The 19,361-nt window shown below is 34.2% G+C and overlaps 1 protein-coding gene across 6 annotated transcripts in view; it reads right to left on the bottom strand.

Moving 5' to 3' along the window:
* Positions 1 to 19,361, bottom strand: part of MYO9A (myosin IXA) — a 321,905-nt gene that overhangs the window by 214,169 nt on the left and 88,375 nt on the right. For 4 of the 6 annotated variants that reach the window (XM_027859077.1, XM_027859085.1, XM_027859114.1 and 1 more), the window contains exons 5-8: positions 16,702 to 16,801; positions 14,913 to 14,969; positions 9,469 to 9,566; positions 5,394 to 5,520 (exon numbers count right to left, since the gene is read on the bottom strand). In XM_027859077.1, coding sequence (XP_027714878.1) covers positions 5,394 to 5,520; positions 9,469 to 9,566; positions 14,913 to 14,969; positions 16,702 to 16,801 — 382 coding nt within the window. Of the gene's footprint in view, positions 1 to 5,393; positions 5,521 to 9,468; positions 9,570 to 14,912; positions 14,970 to 16,701; positions 16,802 to 19,361 lie in introns of all 6 variants that reach the window. The other 2 variants (XM_027859092.1, XM_027859100.1) reach the window with 2 other exon arrangements.

The following is a 19,361-nucleotide window of genomic DNA, read 5'->3' as shown; positions in this document are numbered from 1 at the left end:
GGGACCTTAGAGATCATTTACTCCAAACCCTTATTTTACAAATCAGGAAACTGAAACTTGAAAGAGCATTTAATATATGTGAATTAAATTTCAAAGGTGGAATTTTCTATGACGTTTTAGAATGACACTTTGGAACCACCATTAGTAGGTTGAATACTAAGCTCTATCTTGATCAAAGCATCTTATTTCACTGAGCCACGTATACTGCCCAAGTCTCCCTGTGATAAATGACATGCCCCAAGGAGATGACCAGTTGATGTCAAGTCAGTCAGAGAATATCTACTAAGCTTAAAGAGAAACTAAACTTACATTAGGTAGTTTCATTAGAACCATACTCTTAAATAAGCTAACCTTTCATGGATTACAGATACTAAGAGGAATAGACCATAATAAAACTGGACAGTGAAACTTTCCATTATATTCAGAAGAGATTATAACTTGATGATACTTATAAGGATACTTCTACTTATGAGGATACTTTCATAAAAGCTGGTAAGATTACTAAGAAAGAGTACAGAAGAAAAGATGATCGTCTAAAACAGAACTGTGGGGAAATACCTTCAGTTGGCAGGCATGCAAAGGGAACAGAGAAGTGGCCAAACAACTAGGAAAGAATAGGGTCACCAAAAACCTTGAGAGTGAGAGACAGCGAAAGCAAGAGTGAAAGCGAGAGACAGAGAGAGAGAGAGAGACAGAGAGACAGAGACAGAGAGACAGAGAGAGAAGAGAGATCAGTCAATAGTATCAAATGTAACAGAGACAGGCTAAGAACAATGAGGAGTAAGAAAAGACCTTCAGATATGGTAATAAAAAGATTACTTAAATGAAACTGCTTTCTCTTACCAGTAATGAGGTTACAAAAGGTTGGAGTGCTAAGAGGCCAGAAAATGGAAGCAGATAATATAGATAGCTTTTTCAAGGAGTCTGGTTGAGAAAAGGGACAGAAGAGTCTAATGAAAAGCTGTTGCTGTTTTTTTTTTTTGTCTATTTTTTTAGATAGGGAAAGGTTAAAAATTAGAGAAAAAGAGAGAGAACCAAAGATGCAATCTGCTAGAGAAGACAGGAAGTTATACATTCAAGCATAGATAGTGGGACACCGGCCTTGACAAGCAAAAGGTCCACTTCTTTGTCAGGGAAAAGGAGGAAAGAATGGAAAATCATAAAAAGTTGTTTTGAGATGAAGAAAATGGGAAAAGGGAAAGCTCAAGTCTAACGGCCTCAATTTTCTGAGTAAAAAGTAAATATAATGTCCTCAGCTGAGAGAGAGGGTGAAGAAGTGCGGAGGACTAGAGGAGAGAAGATAAGGTTTGAAATAGCTTCTGTGGGGAGTGAAAAAAGGACTCAATTAGGGAGGAATGTAAAGACTGCTTTGCTGTAGGGAAGGTCCCATTAAGACCTGATAATGTGAATTTTTAACGTACCTAGTCAGCAAGGTTGTGGGACTTTTTCCACTTGCTCCTAATTAGCAACAGTTTATATGCAGGAATAGAGGAAGTAAATGGTACAGTGATTTGCAGGTGAAACTTGGCGAAAGATGAGCTTTGGTATGGGGGCAAGGGATTCAAGGGCAGTGGACAATGAAGAGTTAAAAATGAAAAATATGGGGGTTGAGATCAGAAAGGGAGGAAAATGACATTAGAGCAGGGGTATTGGCCTGAGAAAGTGTGGAGGGGTCAGAATAGGGGAACTGGTGGTCTCAATGAGGAAAAAAGAGTAAATTCTAAAGGAATGAGGAAGAGGGTAGAATGATAGGATGTTGTGGTAGGATACGGCAATGTCCTATTTTCTAATCAGGAATGTGGAAACATACTTCAGTTAATGGTGACATTTGGTGTGTGATCACCAATGGAATGAAGGAGTAATCCATGGGGATTTAAGGAGGCTAAGGAATTAGAAGGTTAGGCTAAGGAGTTTGAGTGAGAATATACATAAATATTATATGGATACATATGAATATTAATTTAATGACAGATTCTGGGGAAGAAACAAATGTGGTAAACCAGGTGCTGAATTCCTTAAGAAAGGAAGAAGAGGGAGAGAGATTGGTATACTATAGCTGCAATAATTTGGATTGAGTTGGAACACTTTGATTGTATGGACTTCAAAGAAAGAAAAAGGTTGCTGAATGATGGAAGTAAAGGGCAAGTCTGAAGTGGCAGTGAGGAGCAAGAAGTATTCCAACTCCCCTTTTGGGATCAGTGTGTCAGGGAGTATGAGAGAAGGTACAATAAATGCGGTAGAGGATAGCATGGCATACAATGAACCAGGTCTCACTAAGGCCTAGTAGATGGAAAGACTGTGGAAGAAAGAGGTCCAGAATAAAGTTGGTTTACTATCGATGGGGAGCTCAAAGGGCACAAAGGTAAGGCCAGGCAAGGTTTGAGTGGGGTGGAATATGGTTAAGAGGGATGAAAATGAGAGAACAGGACCAGAAAGTTGGGGGTGGTTTGCTTCTATGTAGCCAGTCATGAATCAAGAGATAAAGAGAAAAGAGCCGTGGGAGTAGTAGTGGATAGCAAGTAAAACTCATATTCTCCAAGCATTGTTCATACTCCATACTGTTCTCCTTGTCTACACTTCATTCTTTCTTCCCCTCTATCAATTTAAATTGTCCCTGTCAAAATCTACTTCAAGTCCCAACTACTCTGATTTCTACAATCATGATCACCTCTGAACTTAGGATAATAAAGAGTTAGAAAAGACTTTAGAAAATCTAGTTAGATGATCTAATTTTAAGGATGAAGAAAGAGAGGCCCAGAGAGTGAAGTGACTTGCCCAGTTCCTCAAATAAAAAGTAGCAGAGCCAGGAGTCAAATTCACTTGTTAGAGAAACGCATAATAAACGACTCTTGTTCAACCTCACCTCACAGATAGGCAAAAAAAAAGGAAAATGACAGATGTTGGGAGAGGCTGTAGGAGAATAGGTACATTGGAAAGAGATTTGGAACTATGTTCAAACTATTAAACTGTGTATACCCCTTGACCCAGTGATATCACTAGTGAGGTCTATCCTTTAAGGAGATCAAACAAGGAAGAAAAGGACCCAAATGTACAAAAATATTTATAGCAGCTCTTTTTGCGGTGGTAAAGTATTGGAAACTGAGGGTGTGCCTATCAATTGGGGAATGGTTGAACAAGTTATGATATATGAATGTGATGGAATACTATGATGCTATAAGAAATGATAAAGAGTATGGTTTCCAAGATACGTGGAAAGACTTGTATGAACTGATGCAGAGTAAAGTGAACAGAACCAGGAAAATATTTGATACAATAACAGCAATATTTTAAAGACAAATAATCCTGAAAGTCTTCTTAGAACTCTGGTCAACAAAATGACCAAGCATACTTCCAGAGGATGCCGGATGAAACATTTTACCTACCCCCAACTGAGAAGTGAGGGACTCAAGAGTACAGACTGAAACTGTTCTTTTGGACATGTCCAATGCAGGAATTTGTTTTACTTGACTTTGCAATTTTAAGATTTCTAACAGGGGTTTTGTTTTTCTTACTTTCTTGATTAGCAGGGGCAAGGTGTATGGGGGAGGGAAGAGAAATGGGAAGGATAGAATGAGTTTCTGAAAATAAAATTTAATTAAAAACGAACAATAAATAATAATAAATATAAATAAAATAAATAATAAATTAAAGAACAATAAATAAAAAACAAATTCACATATTCTTATTCCAAATCTAGTAGTATTTCTATTGTATTTAATAGTCTTGCACCATCCATTCTAGCAAAATGACCCTAGCTGTCACAAAGTTCACAGTGTCGTCATGTCCTCTCCCACTTCTGCCTAGTAGAAGGCATTCCCAATACCTAGAACACAATTCCTCCACATGATTGCCTACTGAATCTTCTTGTAAGGCTACGTAGGCTCTGATGCCATCTCTTCCTCTAGCTTCCTCTGATCCTCTCAAATAAAAATGATAGCTAACTTATTTTACTTTGCCCTTATAACACTGAACTATACATATCTATGCACTTGTTTGATATCTTTACTATACCATTAGCACCTTGAAGGAACTTTTTTTGGGGGGTAGGGAGTAATTCAAAGTACATGTCACTATATTTTGCACAGAGTAGGAAGCTAACAAATGCTTGTTTCAATTCAAATTTCAACTCCCAGCTGTGAAAAAGGTTTAATAGCGACAGATATCCCAACACATTCACTTAATTCTTGATTTAACTGAATATATTTCCAAATTTCATCTTTCAACATTCTATGAAATTAAATTGGGCAAAAGAAAGACCATATACTCCCTTTGTTTTCAAAGTGATTAGTAAGAGTCAAAAGTAGGCCAAGGACAATTTTCTAAGTGCATATCTGTTCTTCAGCAGCAACTAAAGCACAAAGTTTATTATCCAATTAGAACTACAGGTATATCTCGCTAAAAGTTATTGACTAGTTCAGCAAAGGAATACTGGGGTAGGGAAAGGAGTTAATTCTATGGAACAATAAAACACACAATGTTATGCTGATGAGTAAAAAATTCAGAATAAAAAAGTTTAAAATGTTAATTATATAGTTAAAACTATATAATCTTAATAGTGGTAATCCCAATCCTCGTTTCTGCTACCCCAAAGAAACATAGTTTTCATATTAAGGGGGAACGGTCCCAAATGAGTCTCCCATGTCTATGTGGTTAGGAATTCCAAGAGACACACCACTGCATCTGAGGCCCCTATAGTCTTCTCATATCCTCAACAGCTTTATAATTTAAACCCATTTCTACTGTTGTTTAGTCCCTTCTGATACTTCGTGAACCCATTTGAGGTTTTCTGGGCAAAGATACTGGAGTAGTTTGCCATTTTCTTCTCCAGTGTGTCCCCATTTTTCAGATGAGGAACTGAAGCAGAGGTTAAGTGACTTGCCCAGGGTTACACAGCTCAGCAAGTGTCTGAGGACCACATTTGAACTCAGGTCTACCTGACTCCAGACCTCATGCTCTACCTAGTTGCTATGGAGAAGCAGAGTAGCTGCCACTACTGGGGGGAAAGCAGCAATTTATAAGACCTACTGACTCTACATTTACCCTGTAAAGTGAAAAAAAGGCTTGTGGAGGACAGAAGAAAGCCAGAGAGGAGAGAGAACAAACAGCTGGGCACCCTTTCTGAATATATAACTTGGCCAGAGTTAGCCTTCCTTCTTATTTTCCTGAGAATTAAAGACTTACAGATGGAAAAAGCACTTGGGCCTCCAGTGACTTAGTTTTCATTCTAACATTTTCCTTTAATGTATAATATGGGCTGGGGCAAGGTATGTTTATCTGTTCTTTTAAAGCAATTCTGAAACACTAAATACTTATGGAAATGAACATTTCTGAAAAGAAAAATGGCAGCTTTCCACCCAGCATGTAACCATTGTAAAAACATTTTCAGCACTCACTTCTAGTAATTCTGAGACAATAGGCAGTACTTCAGGATTACAGATATCTATGGAGTCATCTCGATATGTCTTCTTTTTATAACAGATATTACCCAAATGTAATATCGCTGAGAGAAGAGAGAAAATCCTATAAAAACAAAAATGATATACATATAAGTTTTGATCATGGAATATTTTTCTAAAAACCAGGCCCTCCCCTCCAAAATACAAGTCTATTTCATTTAAATCTTAGCCCAAATAAAACAACCTAGGACAAATTTTAAAATTTGATTTCTAGTAAAAAATGAAATGAATGAAATACCTTCAGTGTGACATCTTGTAATATACAACGTTAAGACACACATTGTCTTACGTGAAGAGTATAGTTTAGGGATTTGGGGTGTTTTTGTTTTAATGAATACGGGGTCAGAGAGAAATAACATTTCCATAAAACAGACTTATTAGATTTCTGGAATGGTAAAAATGAAATAAAATCATTTACAACATTGCACCCTATTTATCTAACATTTGAAAACCCTGTTCAACTTCCATCGTAAAAGATAAAGGCTTTGATGATCCATTTCTAATTATATATGTACTCCTACACATCCTCTTGCTGCACTGCCACTTGTTGTAATGGGGAATGTCCTATGAGGAATAGGAGGAGAGGAAAGAAAAAAGGGAAGTAAAGGAAAGTGAGAACTTCTAAACCACAATAGGTAATGGATGAAAAGAAAAGACATTTAACTGCTATGTGGTTGAGGATAGAGGGGAAGAGCAGAAGCCTAGGGAAAGTGAAAAATATAGTACAGGGATAAGAAATAAAAGGAAAATCAGAGTATTAAGCTGACCAGAGGTAATACTGAAGTCACAAAGTAATTACACCACTGTACAATCTGAAAAATCCTGGGAGTAGAACCCAGGTTTCCTAACTTCTGACTCAAGAATATTTTCTCACTGTATGCAACTATAAAGACATTCATGAGAGCCAAGTAATTGCTTAGTTGCTCAGGAAAATCAGGCCTCAAGGTACTTATTATGATTAAACTGGAGAGCAGAAAAAGACATTAGATGAGACGTCTTTCTTCAGGGATTCAAAGAAACAAACAAAAACAAAACAAAACAAAACAAAAAACAAAAAACCCCAAATCCCAACTGTTCTAGCTTCAGCCAGGTAGAATACTAGGGTAGAAATAAGATGATAGTTTCATTGAATATAAATCTTACTCATTAGCTAACACCTTAGAATCCCTCACATTCTACATTTCTACCACTTTTAGACATGCTAATCTTTAATACCCTGAGAGGTAACTTCTGCAATCAAGATTTCTTCCCTCCTAATCTCAGGATGCTGAGTACCACTGAGGAAAGACAAAGTTGAGCTGGCTTTTACCGACCATAAATTAAGATAACACAATCATGGCTTGTTTTATTACCTCAGATGTTATTTATGAAATATATGAGCAGAAAAGGAGATAAGCTGGTCATGTACAAAGAACAAGGGTGGCACCTGCACAATGCTAAAAGACTCACAAAAAAGATAATACGTCATTGAGGGAGATCTTTATAGAAGAATTATGAGAGGCCACAGTTAAAGAGCTACATAGGATGAGGTATAGATAAATTCCTATTCACATTTTTTTGGAGAATATATCCACATCAACAAAATCATGTGACCATAAGAAATAGTCTTCCCTAGGCCTTCACTGCTACTTGGCAATGACTTGGTTACAAGGCTTCAGTTTCCTTCTCAGTAGAATTAAAGAGGACTGAAGGAAATAGAAAACCACGATGGTCAGCTTAAAATAATACGGTTTCATGAATCCTTCTATTCTACTTTTAATTGACTGGTTGTTCACAGTGATTGTCTCAAGGTTCTTTTTTTCTCCTACACACTTACAAGAGGTACCAGCCTTACTAAAAATATTGAGACCAATCAATTGGGGCTTTCTAGGCATTGCTCCTTGAAGACTTTGTTCTCTTCCATTCTTCCCTCCTTCCTTCCTCTCTCTGAGGTCATCTAGATTCTAGACCCCATATGGAGTTGCGACCCACAGTTTAAGAAATGCTGAAGGGGGGACAGCTAGGTGGCGCAGTGGGTAGAGCACCAACCCTGGAGTCAAGAGGACCCGAGTTCAAATCCAGCCTCAGACACCTTACACTTACTAGCTGTGTGAGCCTGGGCAAGTCACTTAAACCCGACTGCCTCACCAAAAAGCAAAAAAAAAAAAAAAAAAAAAAGCTGAAGGAGTCACAAGTGGAAGAAGTTTAAGAAGCCCTGATCTAGAATCTCTTCTATAACAATGTCTATAAATGATTGCCTAGTCTCCACTTAAAGACTTCTAAAGGGGGCAACTAGGTGGTGCAGTGGTTAGAGTACCAGCCCTGAAATCAGGAGGACCTGAGTTCAAATCTGGCCTCAGACCAAACTCTTGACACTTACTAGCTATGTGACCCTGGGCAAGTCACTTAACTCCAATTGCCTCAAAAAAAAAAAAAAAAGACTTCTAAAAAGGCGAAACATAACACATACATCTGGAGGAAGCCCACTCCACTTTAGACTATTCAAATATCTATGGATTTTTGTCTTGACATTAAGCCTAAATCTGCTTATCTACAACTTCTACCCACTGCTCCTAGCTCTACCCTCTAAGGTGAAGCAAATCCATGTCACTATACTTCAGCTACTTAAAAGAATATCATGTGTCCTCTAAATCTTGTCTTCTTCAGGATGTTGTTGTTTGTCCTTTGTGCTTGAAGAGGATCAAAATGACATCACAATGTCAGGGTCAAGGTACAATGTGTCCTGCAATTCATTCAACCAATCCTCATGTGATGTATATCCCAGGCTTCTCACTATTCTAGTTTCTCCCTTGTGAATATACTCCAGTTTGTCAATTCCTAAAATTTAATACCCAGAACTCCTTTCTGTTACAGATCTCAATATTTCATGAATCCTCCTGCTAGCAATAACCTGTTCTCTCTCATTCATCTTCTCTCTTCTTCTCCCTCTCATGTGCCTACAATTAAGACTACAGATTTAGAGCTAGAAAGGCCCTTAGGAATCATCCTGTCCAAACTCATTTTACAGATGAGAAAACTAAGGTCTAGAGAGGTTCAATGATTTGTTCAAGGTTAGAAAGGCAGTGTCAGAGATGAAATCTGAATTTAGGTTCTCTAACTCACACTGCTTCTTCCATGCTTTGAATGCCTTGACTTACTGGACACCACACACCTGATTTCCCACTAGACGTTCTCTCCTCCCTTGGCTTACAAAGACACTATATTCTCATGGTTCTCCTCCCAAATAAACCTTCTCTGTCTCTTTTATTGGTTCCTTGTCCTCTTTCCAACTCCTTAAGATAGATGTCCCTTAAAGGCCCTCTTTTCTTCTCTCTCCCTTCTAATTAAGGCAATCTCATTCAACCCCAGAGCTGCCACTGTGATTGCCAAATCTACATCTCCAAACTGGATTATTTTCCTGAGGTCCAGGCCCACATCTTCAACTACCAAGACATCTCAGTTTGTATATTATGTCAACACCTCACGTACAATACATCTCAAAATGAGCTAATTATCTTACCCCAAATCTATTCCTATTTCTGTTACAGCACCATAGTTCTTTCAGTTTTACATGTTTGAAACCTTGGTGGTATCTATGAATCATCCATATCATTAACTTCTCATGTTAGATTGTTGTCCTATCAAGTCTACCCCTTCAATAATTCTTCTATGTTTCCTCTTCTCTGTTTTTATTATTAATACCCTTACTATACCCCTTACCTGAACTTCTACAATAGATTACTACAAAGTCTGCTAAGAACTTTCTTCATAGGCTTCCACTTCATATTTTCTGCATCTTTTAAAAATCCTATTCAAAATTCACCTTTTCAAGAAATCTTTCCCTAATTACCCCCAAACAAACTTAACAACACTCTAATATTTGGCTTCTTCGCAATTGCAAACTGCACCTAATTTGCACCATGTTATGTTAGTAGTAGTCCAGAATGACGTATTTTTCAAAGGTACTTCATAACATTGCTTCTAAAGAGAGAAAGGATAGTACAGTTTAAGAGAATTTATCAAATGAACTCACTGTCTACGGGTCTTGGGAAGAAATCCCACCATTTCCATTGCCAGCTGTAATCGTTCAAAATCATGCTTTAGATCCTCTCCATCAGCAGTGGAACAATCCTGCTAGTTCAAGAGAGAAGAAATCAAGGTTATCTACTTGATTCAAAACTAAGTGTAACAGTTGCTTATGTGACCAAACCACAGTCAGAAATTCGTAGATGAATATCAAAACAATAAATTCACTGTTCTCAATATTTTGTTTCTCATAAATCAGAGTTAAATGATGTTCATAATACTAATAGCTCTCTTTTGAAGTATTTTGACATTTAGGTTGATTTTGAACAGCTATAAATAATTTCCTTCAATCTAAAGGCATTATTTTTATTTATGTACCAATATCAATGACAGCACACCATTTAGTTAAACAACCTATCTTTCTAAGTTCCTTATGTAACTGGCCAACCAAATGAAGAATGAGTCACAATGAGGGGAAAGCTAAATGTGTGAACGATAATAATTTTCAAATAACACATATTCAAATTTGGGAACTAAGAAACAGTCTCTAGTCCCATAAAAATGATTGTTATTTGTTAGTACAACATTTCCATTTAACTTTCCTAGGTAATAAAAGAAATTTATTCTAAGTTGATCAAAGTTTTTTCTTTGTAATAAAATAATACAATGATTTCATCTTAGAATAGCTTCATTATTAGAAATTATCCTGCTTTTGGAAATTAAGAATAACTTTAGAAACTTATTTTGCTACAACAATACACATAATTGTTCAATTAAATACTTGGAGATCTGAATCCAAGAATGAGTGGCATGTTTAAAATGTTTTAAATCTCTGGAGGGAAAAAACCCTATCTATATATGTGAGGTTCTAAATACACCATAGAAAATTATTTCTTAAGAATTCAAGTGTTTCATTTTCCTCATAATTCTTAGGGAACTTAATGCTTCCCTCAATGATCATTTTTTAAGCTGAAAACTATCTGTTCAAGTAAAAAACAGAAATTTAAAAAATGTTACTTGTCTGCTTTGATGGGAAACTTAAAACATCCTTTTTCATCTCAGAAACTCCTACGTGAAGATCACTAATTTTATAAGTAAATATTTTCCTGAATCAAGCAAATGAAAATCATATGCTTCCAATGAAATAAACAGAATGATAAAGAGATAAAGATCCTTTGCTTGTTGATTTGATTTTTTAATCCAAATGACCAAATAGTTGAAAAACTGAAGTAAATGAACACTAATGATCTAAAGTACGACAAATGTGAAGACTACAAACAAATATGGGAATACTAATATAAAGCAATGTAGAATGAAGGAAGTAGAAGAAGAACATACATGAACAGAACTACTTTCAAAATGTGAACAACGAAATCTAATAAATATACTATTTAAAATGGCAGAAAGGTGACAAAGAAGGAAATAGATATTATTTTGTTAAAGTACATAAACACATGTAATTTCCCTTAACTCAAGTTGTATCATTTATCATTTTATATGTAATGATTACTTTACTGTAGTAGAAAAGATAAAGAGTTAAGGCTATACTACTACTTCATATTCTGAAACGATGACTGACATTATTAACTCATGTTCTCAACAGAAACATACTGCTGAAGACTAGAAAAATTCTTTATATTCATAGAAGGTTAGCTCTGATGACCTCTAATGTTCTTCTGACTCTTAAGATTCTATTTTTCTAGGAAAAGACTTATATATGAAGGATCAGAAACATTACAGCTCTGCAGGGTCCAGAATCACCTGACATTTATCACTGAAGTTCAATGGTTATCTGTTTCCTCATCCATAAAATCAGAAGATTCAACTAGACAATCTCTAAGACTTCTTCTAGCTCTAAATCTTTAATCCCATGAACTTGCATTTGTTCTAATCTTTATCTTAAAAACAACAAAAAGAAATAGTAATATTTTAATAAAGAAAGACACTTTAATCTTAATTTTTATAAACAAGGGAAATGCTCATTTCCAAAAAGACTGCCAATTGACAGTAGATCAATGTTTTCAAATTCACAAACAGCAGAGTTAAAAATGTACATACAGCAAGTACAATGTTCATTAACATACATTGTCACATAAATGACAATCATATTCAAGTAAGTAGTCTTTATGCCATTTGCTGATCCAATAAATCCTGGTACACAGTAGTCTAAGTCCTATTCATTGAGATAAAAATAACTTTTAAAAAATGACAACTCCGTAAATGGAGGAACTTAATAATTTTATTTAATCCAACAACCTTTCTTAGACTTTGGAATTTCAACATGTGTCTCTCTAGAAAGAAAGGAACCCCAAATCACCTACTGAATTTTAGACTTTCTATTTAATTTTATTAAATTAAATATATTATATTATGTGGTAGGCTGAATTCCAGTTCTTTAAAAGCTGTATTTTGAAACTATAAATGAAGAATTTTCATTTGTAAGAGGCGAGGGCAATAACTAAAATATTACTGACAATTAAAGAAGTAAAACTAACAAAGAAAAAAATTAAATGATTGACAAATCTTGTGAAAGTTCTACCTAGGACTTTATAATATAAATTTAGATCAACCATTTTAACCTACTTTTAGAATTACTGTATCTAATGCTGAATACTGACAGTTCATGAATAACAGCAATGATGACTACATAGCACTTTACAATGTCATAAAATTACTACAATAACCAACATTTCCACTTAATGTTTTATGTTACATACATTCTCCAAAAAACACTTATTACATAGGCAACATCTTCCAATATCTATCCCTCCAAGTCTCCAAAGAGATCAGTTTTTTAATCAAAATTGTTTTGCCTTCTCATATCTCAGATAAGGGGGACTAAAACCCATATCAACCTGGCCCCTTCCTACCTTTATAGTATTTTTACTGTATATCCATCCGTTCATCTCCACGTACTCCATAATCCAGAGACACTGGCATTCTAGCTGCTCTTTCCACATTACGCTGCATATCTCTTGACCCCTGTCTTTTCACTGACTGTCTCTCATGCCTGCAATGCTCTTTCTCTTTACTTTTACCTTTTGGCTCTTCTGGCTCATTTCAAGACTCTGCACAAATTTCACCTTCTGCAGGAGGCCTTTCCTGCATACCCTCTTCTCCCTTCTAATGCCTACCCAATGAGATTCTCTCCCCCCCATATAGTGTACGTGTACATGTATAAACACAAACACAAACACACACACACACACATACACTTATATCTTGTATACCAGTAGTTGTTTCCATTTCTTCCCCCTCAGAATGTCAGCTTCTTAAGGAGAGGCACTCTGTTTCTGCCTTTCTTTATAACCTATGAGGGTTATATAATATCTGCTTCTGCATTCAATCTGTTGCAATGCTGTTTCAGTTTAAGCATATTAAGAAAATCCTGCCTCATACAGATTTGTAAATTGGAAAAAATAATTTTTAACAGGATAACAACATCTTAGTATTATTATGAAAAGAGTTTTGACCTCAAGGATCCCTGAAAAGTTGTAGGGAACTCCCTAGAATCCTCAAACCACTCTTTAAGAACCACTACCTTAAGAGAATAGCTTTGAAGTAGTTAAGAAATACTTCTTTACAGATGATTGATATGCTAATTAAAACCACCTGGCAGTACTTTGTTAATCTAGTTTTTTTATTTGATCTTCATTAAATATAATTACTGTTTTAAAAAATTTTGTAATTTGGATTTTTCATTAATTCAATCTGCCCCCGGTTGGTTTGAATTAGTAAAAAAAAAAAATACCTTAAACAGCAATCTAAGGGCAGTTAGCGTGGTGAATAGGGAACCTATAGAGTTTCCCTCAAGAAAAGAAGTTAAGTTCAAGTTCAGTACCTGACACATACTGACTATGGAGCCAGGATAAGTTATTTAACCTTTCATTCCCACAGGCAACCTGCTTAGAGTACAAACTACAAAGAAGGTGAAGACCTATATTGGTTGAGGAAGTTTTCTCACCTGGCTGTCTTTCACATGGAGGTTCCCAGTATCAATGAAATCACGGATCAAGTCCAAAATAAAACACAACACCTAAGCAATGAGTATTTATGATTTCCTCATTGAAAAATGATATATTTACTCTCTCACTTTGAATAATTTTAGCATTGTTTGTTTACTCTAAATAGAATTAATATTTCTGTTAAGGTTTGTCAGAATGTATTAGAAAAGTGGTAAATAGCTTTAAATGGGAATCTTTTAATCCTTTCAGAAATCAATATTAAACATTTCAGAAACTAACAAAATTAAATATTTCCTTTTCTCCATAAAATGTGCCAACACTAGAATCACTTTTTAAGTCTCTGAAATAAACTAGATTTTTAATAAATAAAAAAGTTACCACAAACAACCAGAATTAAAACAATGCATTCTAGAGCAAAGAAAAATGAAGGGACAGAGAACAGAGATGAATATTTTTAGAAGCATATTAACTTAAAAGATCTTATTTTATGTTTCGACATCTGAATTGTTTCTGCACAGGTCAGGAAAAAGAACAGCATTATGTATCCCTTTCTTCATCAATTTTGTGTTGTAGCTATTTGCCCTCAGTTGATATGACAAATAAACTAAGTTTAAATAATCCCTTTTTTTATGCTCAGAGGCCAAAGAATTATGGGTATTATCAGTTCAAATTTCCTCAGGGCTGTGTTCTGAAATTTCATTAAAATTTCTTTGAAAGATATATAAAATTATTTTCTCTCAGAAACTGAAAAATATGCAGGATCAAAAAGTGTTTTGAGTTTCTTTTTTAAAAACATAACACTAAAGGAACCTCAAATTTTAACACATCAAATCTAATCACTACCCAAATATGAAGATGTGTTCTATTAAAAATAATTTATAAATCTGTTTTCAAAAAGAGTCCTGATGAGAAACCAGATTAAAAATTTAAGCACAGCGTTGCTGAACTGAAGCTATGCAGCAGTACTCACCTGACATATTTCACTTGAAGCAACCTTTATTTTTGGGGGGGGGGATAAAAAAAAACTAGTAGTAATTAAATAAATGCTTCAATCTTGTTATGATTTGACTAAATTCATTTTCAATCAGACTGAATGATTCAAAAATTAAAATTGATCATGTTTGTAGAAACATTCATTAAATTAAAATGTAAAAGTCTCACTATCATAAAATACAGCTACTTTGGAATCATCTTTAACTCTTAAAAGTTCATGACCTTGGTCTTCAAATACAATTTTTTTTAAAAAATCTATATTTCTCTTAAATCTGGACTGAGAATCATTTTTTTGAGAATTAATTAACCCAGAAATACAAATAGGATATTATCGGTATAATTTTGACCAACCATCAAGAAATCTAAACTATCATTAATTGTTCTGGTTCTGACTTTATATGTTGATTTCCCAAAGTTTGAGATGGATGACAATCAAATGAGCAAGGTAATACCCTTCACCAGCAACACAGACTACCTGTGTACTTGTACTGACCGGCTCAGAGTCATAGTAATAATCATCCCAGCTCTGTCTGAGGGGTTTCTTTGTCATCTGAAAGTAAGGCAAATTCAGTTAGGAAGAGATAAAGTACAACAAACTTTCCTGACCATCTTTTAAATTAAGCAAGCATGTAGCACAGCTACTAGCAACATAAAAGTAGATTTTGCACAATAAGAGAAATGAGAAATTTAAGAAATGAGAAATTCAAGAAATATTCTGGGAAATCATCCACTAGGATTATTAATACTTCCTCTTCTCTGATTTTTATATAAATGTACTTAAGTTTCAGTCTGTCCAAATAATAGATAACAGGAAGATGATTTTTTTTTAATTACAACAGATTCAGGGATGCCTAGGATTAACTCATTCTTAGGGGTGTTTGTCTCTAAAAAGAATAAGTAGTAAGTAAAGGACTTAATTGCTAAAGCCATAATCCCAATGGTTTATTTAAGGAATCCAGAGAATGACTGCCCCAGAAATGGAATTATGACCTTCCAAAGAAATACCACTTAATTTTATTTAACAAAAAAGCTAAAAGTACTACTAGGAATGTAATACTCTTCAAAGTTATGGTAGACCATGCTAAAATAGATATTTTTAAATTGATGTAAGTAATACAGCATACAATATTTTGAAGAATACTTGACCTACTACTTGCATTACTCTAACTACATCCTAAAATGTCTAAGTTGCTACCAAAACAGGCTATTTGTTTTAGAGGTAATTAGTCCTTTAATTTGCAGTAAGCTTTTCCTTACAGATCTCTAATATTACCCATATTAATAAAACTTTAAGCATGAAAACATTAATCTTTCTCTTTATTAGGATTTTTAAACAAAGAAATGTTTATTTTATCTTCAATCTTTTTTCAATTTTTCAATTTTTTTTCAATTACTTTCTTCAAAAAGATCAATGATCTACTAACATTACTATCATAAAAAGTGAAACATACCAAATTTATTAACATTTATTAAGTTTATTTAAGTATTATACCTAACCTATAATAAAGAAAAGTAATATATGACAGTCTTTGCAATTATTCTGTTGGGAAAAAATTGTTTAAATCTGCTCTGGTAAAAATAATTTCAGAGAAAGATCTAAAGTTTCTAAATATAACTGATGAATTTCATTTTGACAACAGTAGATTTGTTACTTTGTTAAGCTAATCATGCTACAAAGTAATATGTCTATATATCTATATGCACACATATATGTTAATAGATATTATATATGTGTGTATATATATGTATATGTATATAGTCACATAGATAAAGAAAAAATAGGTGAGCCATCACGAAATCATGCAAGGAATTAGACACCAAAGACTCATAAATATGTAAATCACATTTTACATGAAAACTTTGCAAAAGATTATTAGTAACATCATTAGTAACAACATTCAAACTACAGAGGAGGGTGGGGAATGTTCCTCCAAAAGTCTAGATTCTTGTCTAGTATAAACAGTTTGTTGGTTCATCAGAAAGTATAATAAATAATAAAACCGTAACACATAAAAATCCTTTTCTATGTGAAAAAGATGCAAAAGCAAGTATTATGAATTCTCTTATTTCAGACATAAAACCTAAGACATCAAAAATCTGTAGAAATGTAACAGAAATGCAATACACAGAAATGTAAAATTCATAAATCTTGTAAAATTAGGATTTTAACTATTCTATTCAGTAACTGTTACCTACATCAAAGGACAAACACAAGTAAAATCTTAGTACGTTTATAACAATATCCAACATTTCAAAATGCCTTCCCTCTCTCCAAGCCCCACCTGGTTGAGGTAATGATACTCCTCAGGCTGCTTAAGATGGAATGCTGCCCTCTCTTCTTCACTTGCTCCTGCCAGTAAGTAATAGAATACATGGTAGTTCCTGTCATAAAAATGAATGCATAATTCAAATTTGTGTCTAGAACAAAATATATTTGGACATTAAATGATGCAAAAGCAATTTATTTCTCTATTATTGAGAAGAGTTTAGTAGCAAAGAAATTACACGCTCATTAAATGTTAGATAGAATGCACTGGTAAAACTATGTGGATCAGGAATTTTTTGTTGTTCATTAACGGCTTGCTTAATTTTCCTGACATTGGATTAAGATTCAACTACTCGGTAAAACAATTTGCAATTATCTGAGAAAAGTTACTGTGTGTATACCTTTTGAACCAACAATTCTGCTATGCATGCACCTCAAAGAAATCAAAGAAAAAAACTTTGTAATAACAAAAACACATTAACTGATGCTGACTGAAATAAAAATAACAAGGGGAATTATACATACAGTGAATATAGTATATAAATGAAAACAAAACTAAAAGTCAGTCTAACACTAATTTTAGTGTCCAATCTCAATCTTGAAAAATACCTCCTCAGTAGGGAGGTGAAGGAATAAATGTGAAAATGTGGTACATGAGGTCACAAACCATGGCTAAGTATGATTCTGCTTAAATATCTTTCTGTGCTAGGGGAAGTAAGGTGCAAGGAGGATGTGGACATGTTAAGGAGATAGAACTGGTATGAAAACAAAAGGTCACACTAAGCTTTTTCAAAAGATACAACTTGTAGGAGGACGTGGACACAACGAACAAAACTAGGATGAAATTATCAGCAATCAACTCCTCACAAAAAGAAATCAAAGAACATATACCAGTCATGTAGGAAGAACTAGGGATAGCAGATGGAAAGTCTATGCACTGACAATTAAAAATGTGATGACATCAAGAAACTCTCCCATTACATCTGACAGATTCCCAAGAATGGACAAAGAAGAGACAAAGAAAAGTAGGGACAAGATGTACACAGGAGGAGGAAGCGGCATATCGGGGCTGTTTTCTTTCAGAGATCTACGCTGGTGTCCTAGCATCAATGAGAGCATATACTCCTCTAAGGATTGAAGCATGAGTGACACAGGCAGAAATGGATAGGTTGTAACATCCACAGGGAGAAGAAAGGACTACATGAACAAAATCACAGATCCACTGAAATAGTGTGTATGCTGTAGTTCTGTTTATGCTTTCTATATTCTGCCTTACTTTATGTATTTCTCTACATTCTTCATTTCTTTTCTTATAGCACAGTAAAATTACATTCTATTAATATATGACCATTTTTTCTGCAATACCTCAATTCTGGGCACATAGATTTTTTTCACTTTTTTGCATCATTTAAAAAAACGTATAGGCCTCTTTTTCCATATGAACAAGAATTTTATAAAAGCCCTGAGCAAAATCACTGAATTCAAAAAGACTAAATAGTTTTGTATTTTTTTTAAATAAATGTTAAGTTGCTTTCCCAAAAGTTGCTTCTCCTATTTCAAAGTTCTGTCAATAGTAGAATACCATGCCTGTTTCTCCACAGTTAAGTTAGCACTGAATTAATAACTTTTTTAATTAAAAAAAAAAACTGGAAGGATAATAGGATTGTAGGTCTAAAATTTGAAGGGACATGAGGCCACTAATACAGCCTCCTCGTTTTATAGATAAGCAGGTTAAGGATGAGGGATGTTAAACATACAAAGGTAGTAAACTGTTGGATTAAGCTATTTTTTTTCCTTTTGTCCAGCACTAGACAGTTCTTTACCCATTTATATTAAAATATATTAAATACATTAAAATCTAACAACTGTGAGAGTACTTAATAAACCACTGTGCTGTAACGCCCCCTGGTAATTCTTGTCCTCTTATTCACCAATATAAACTTTGTTACCACTATAGCTAATTCTGTGACATAGCCCTTGTTATCAGTCTGACTGCTATTACATTAGATCTACAGATTAATTTAGATAATACTGCTATCTTTCCTGTATTAGTTCAACAAAGTCACGTACACTGGATCTCTCCAATTACTTAATTCATCCTTTATACTTCTGTTAAAATTGCTTTACAATACTCTTTACGCCCATCACGCAAATGTCTTGATAATAGTAATGCTCAAGTGTTTGATACATTTTATCATAATTATATTACTTTTCCTACAAATTTATTCTGAAATTTGTTACTGATATACAGAATTGCTCAGGTTTTTATTAATTTGTACTATAACCTGCTCTACTGCTAAAGCAATTTTTTGTTTTTTGTTGTCTTCAGCTTAAAAAGGCACTCTCACAGCACCAGCAAAGACCCTTTATCTTCTTCTTTCAGCTTATTCCTTTAATTCCTTCACCTTGCCAAAAGATAAAATAAACATTTCTAAAATGGTGTCAAATGATGATGGTGCAAGTAGAGAGTATTCATATATTTATATTCTTAGGGGGAAAGGTCCTTAACATATAATTCACAGTTTCAAACAAATATTTTCCAGGAAAAACTATTCCAAGCTTATACTTTTTAATGCTTGTAATATACCTATTATATATTATCAAAAGCTTCTGAACTTAATCATAATCTTATGATTTCTATGAAGTTTATTACTGATATAATTATATTGATTGTTT

Source organism: Vombatus ursinus, unplaced genomic scaffold, assembly GCF_900497805.2.
Source record: "Vombatus ursinus unplaced genomic scaffold, bare-nosed wombat genome assembly UNPS02000749.1, whole genome shotgun sequence".
NCBI lineage: Eukaryota > Metazoa > Chordata > Mammalia > Diprotodontia > Vombatidae > Vombatus > Vombatus ursinus.
This window is presented reverse-complemented; position numbering and strand designations above follow the sequence as displayed.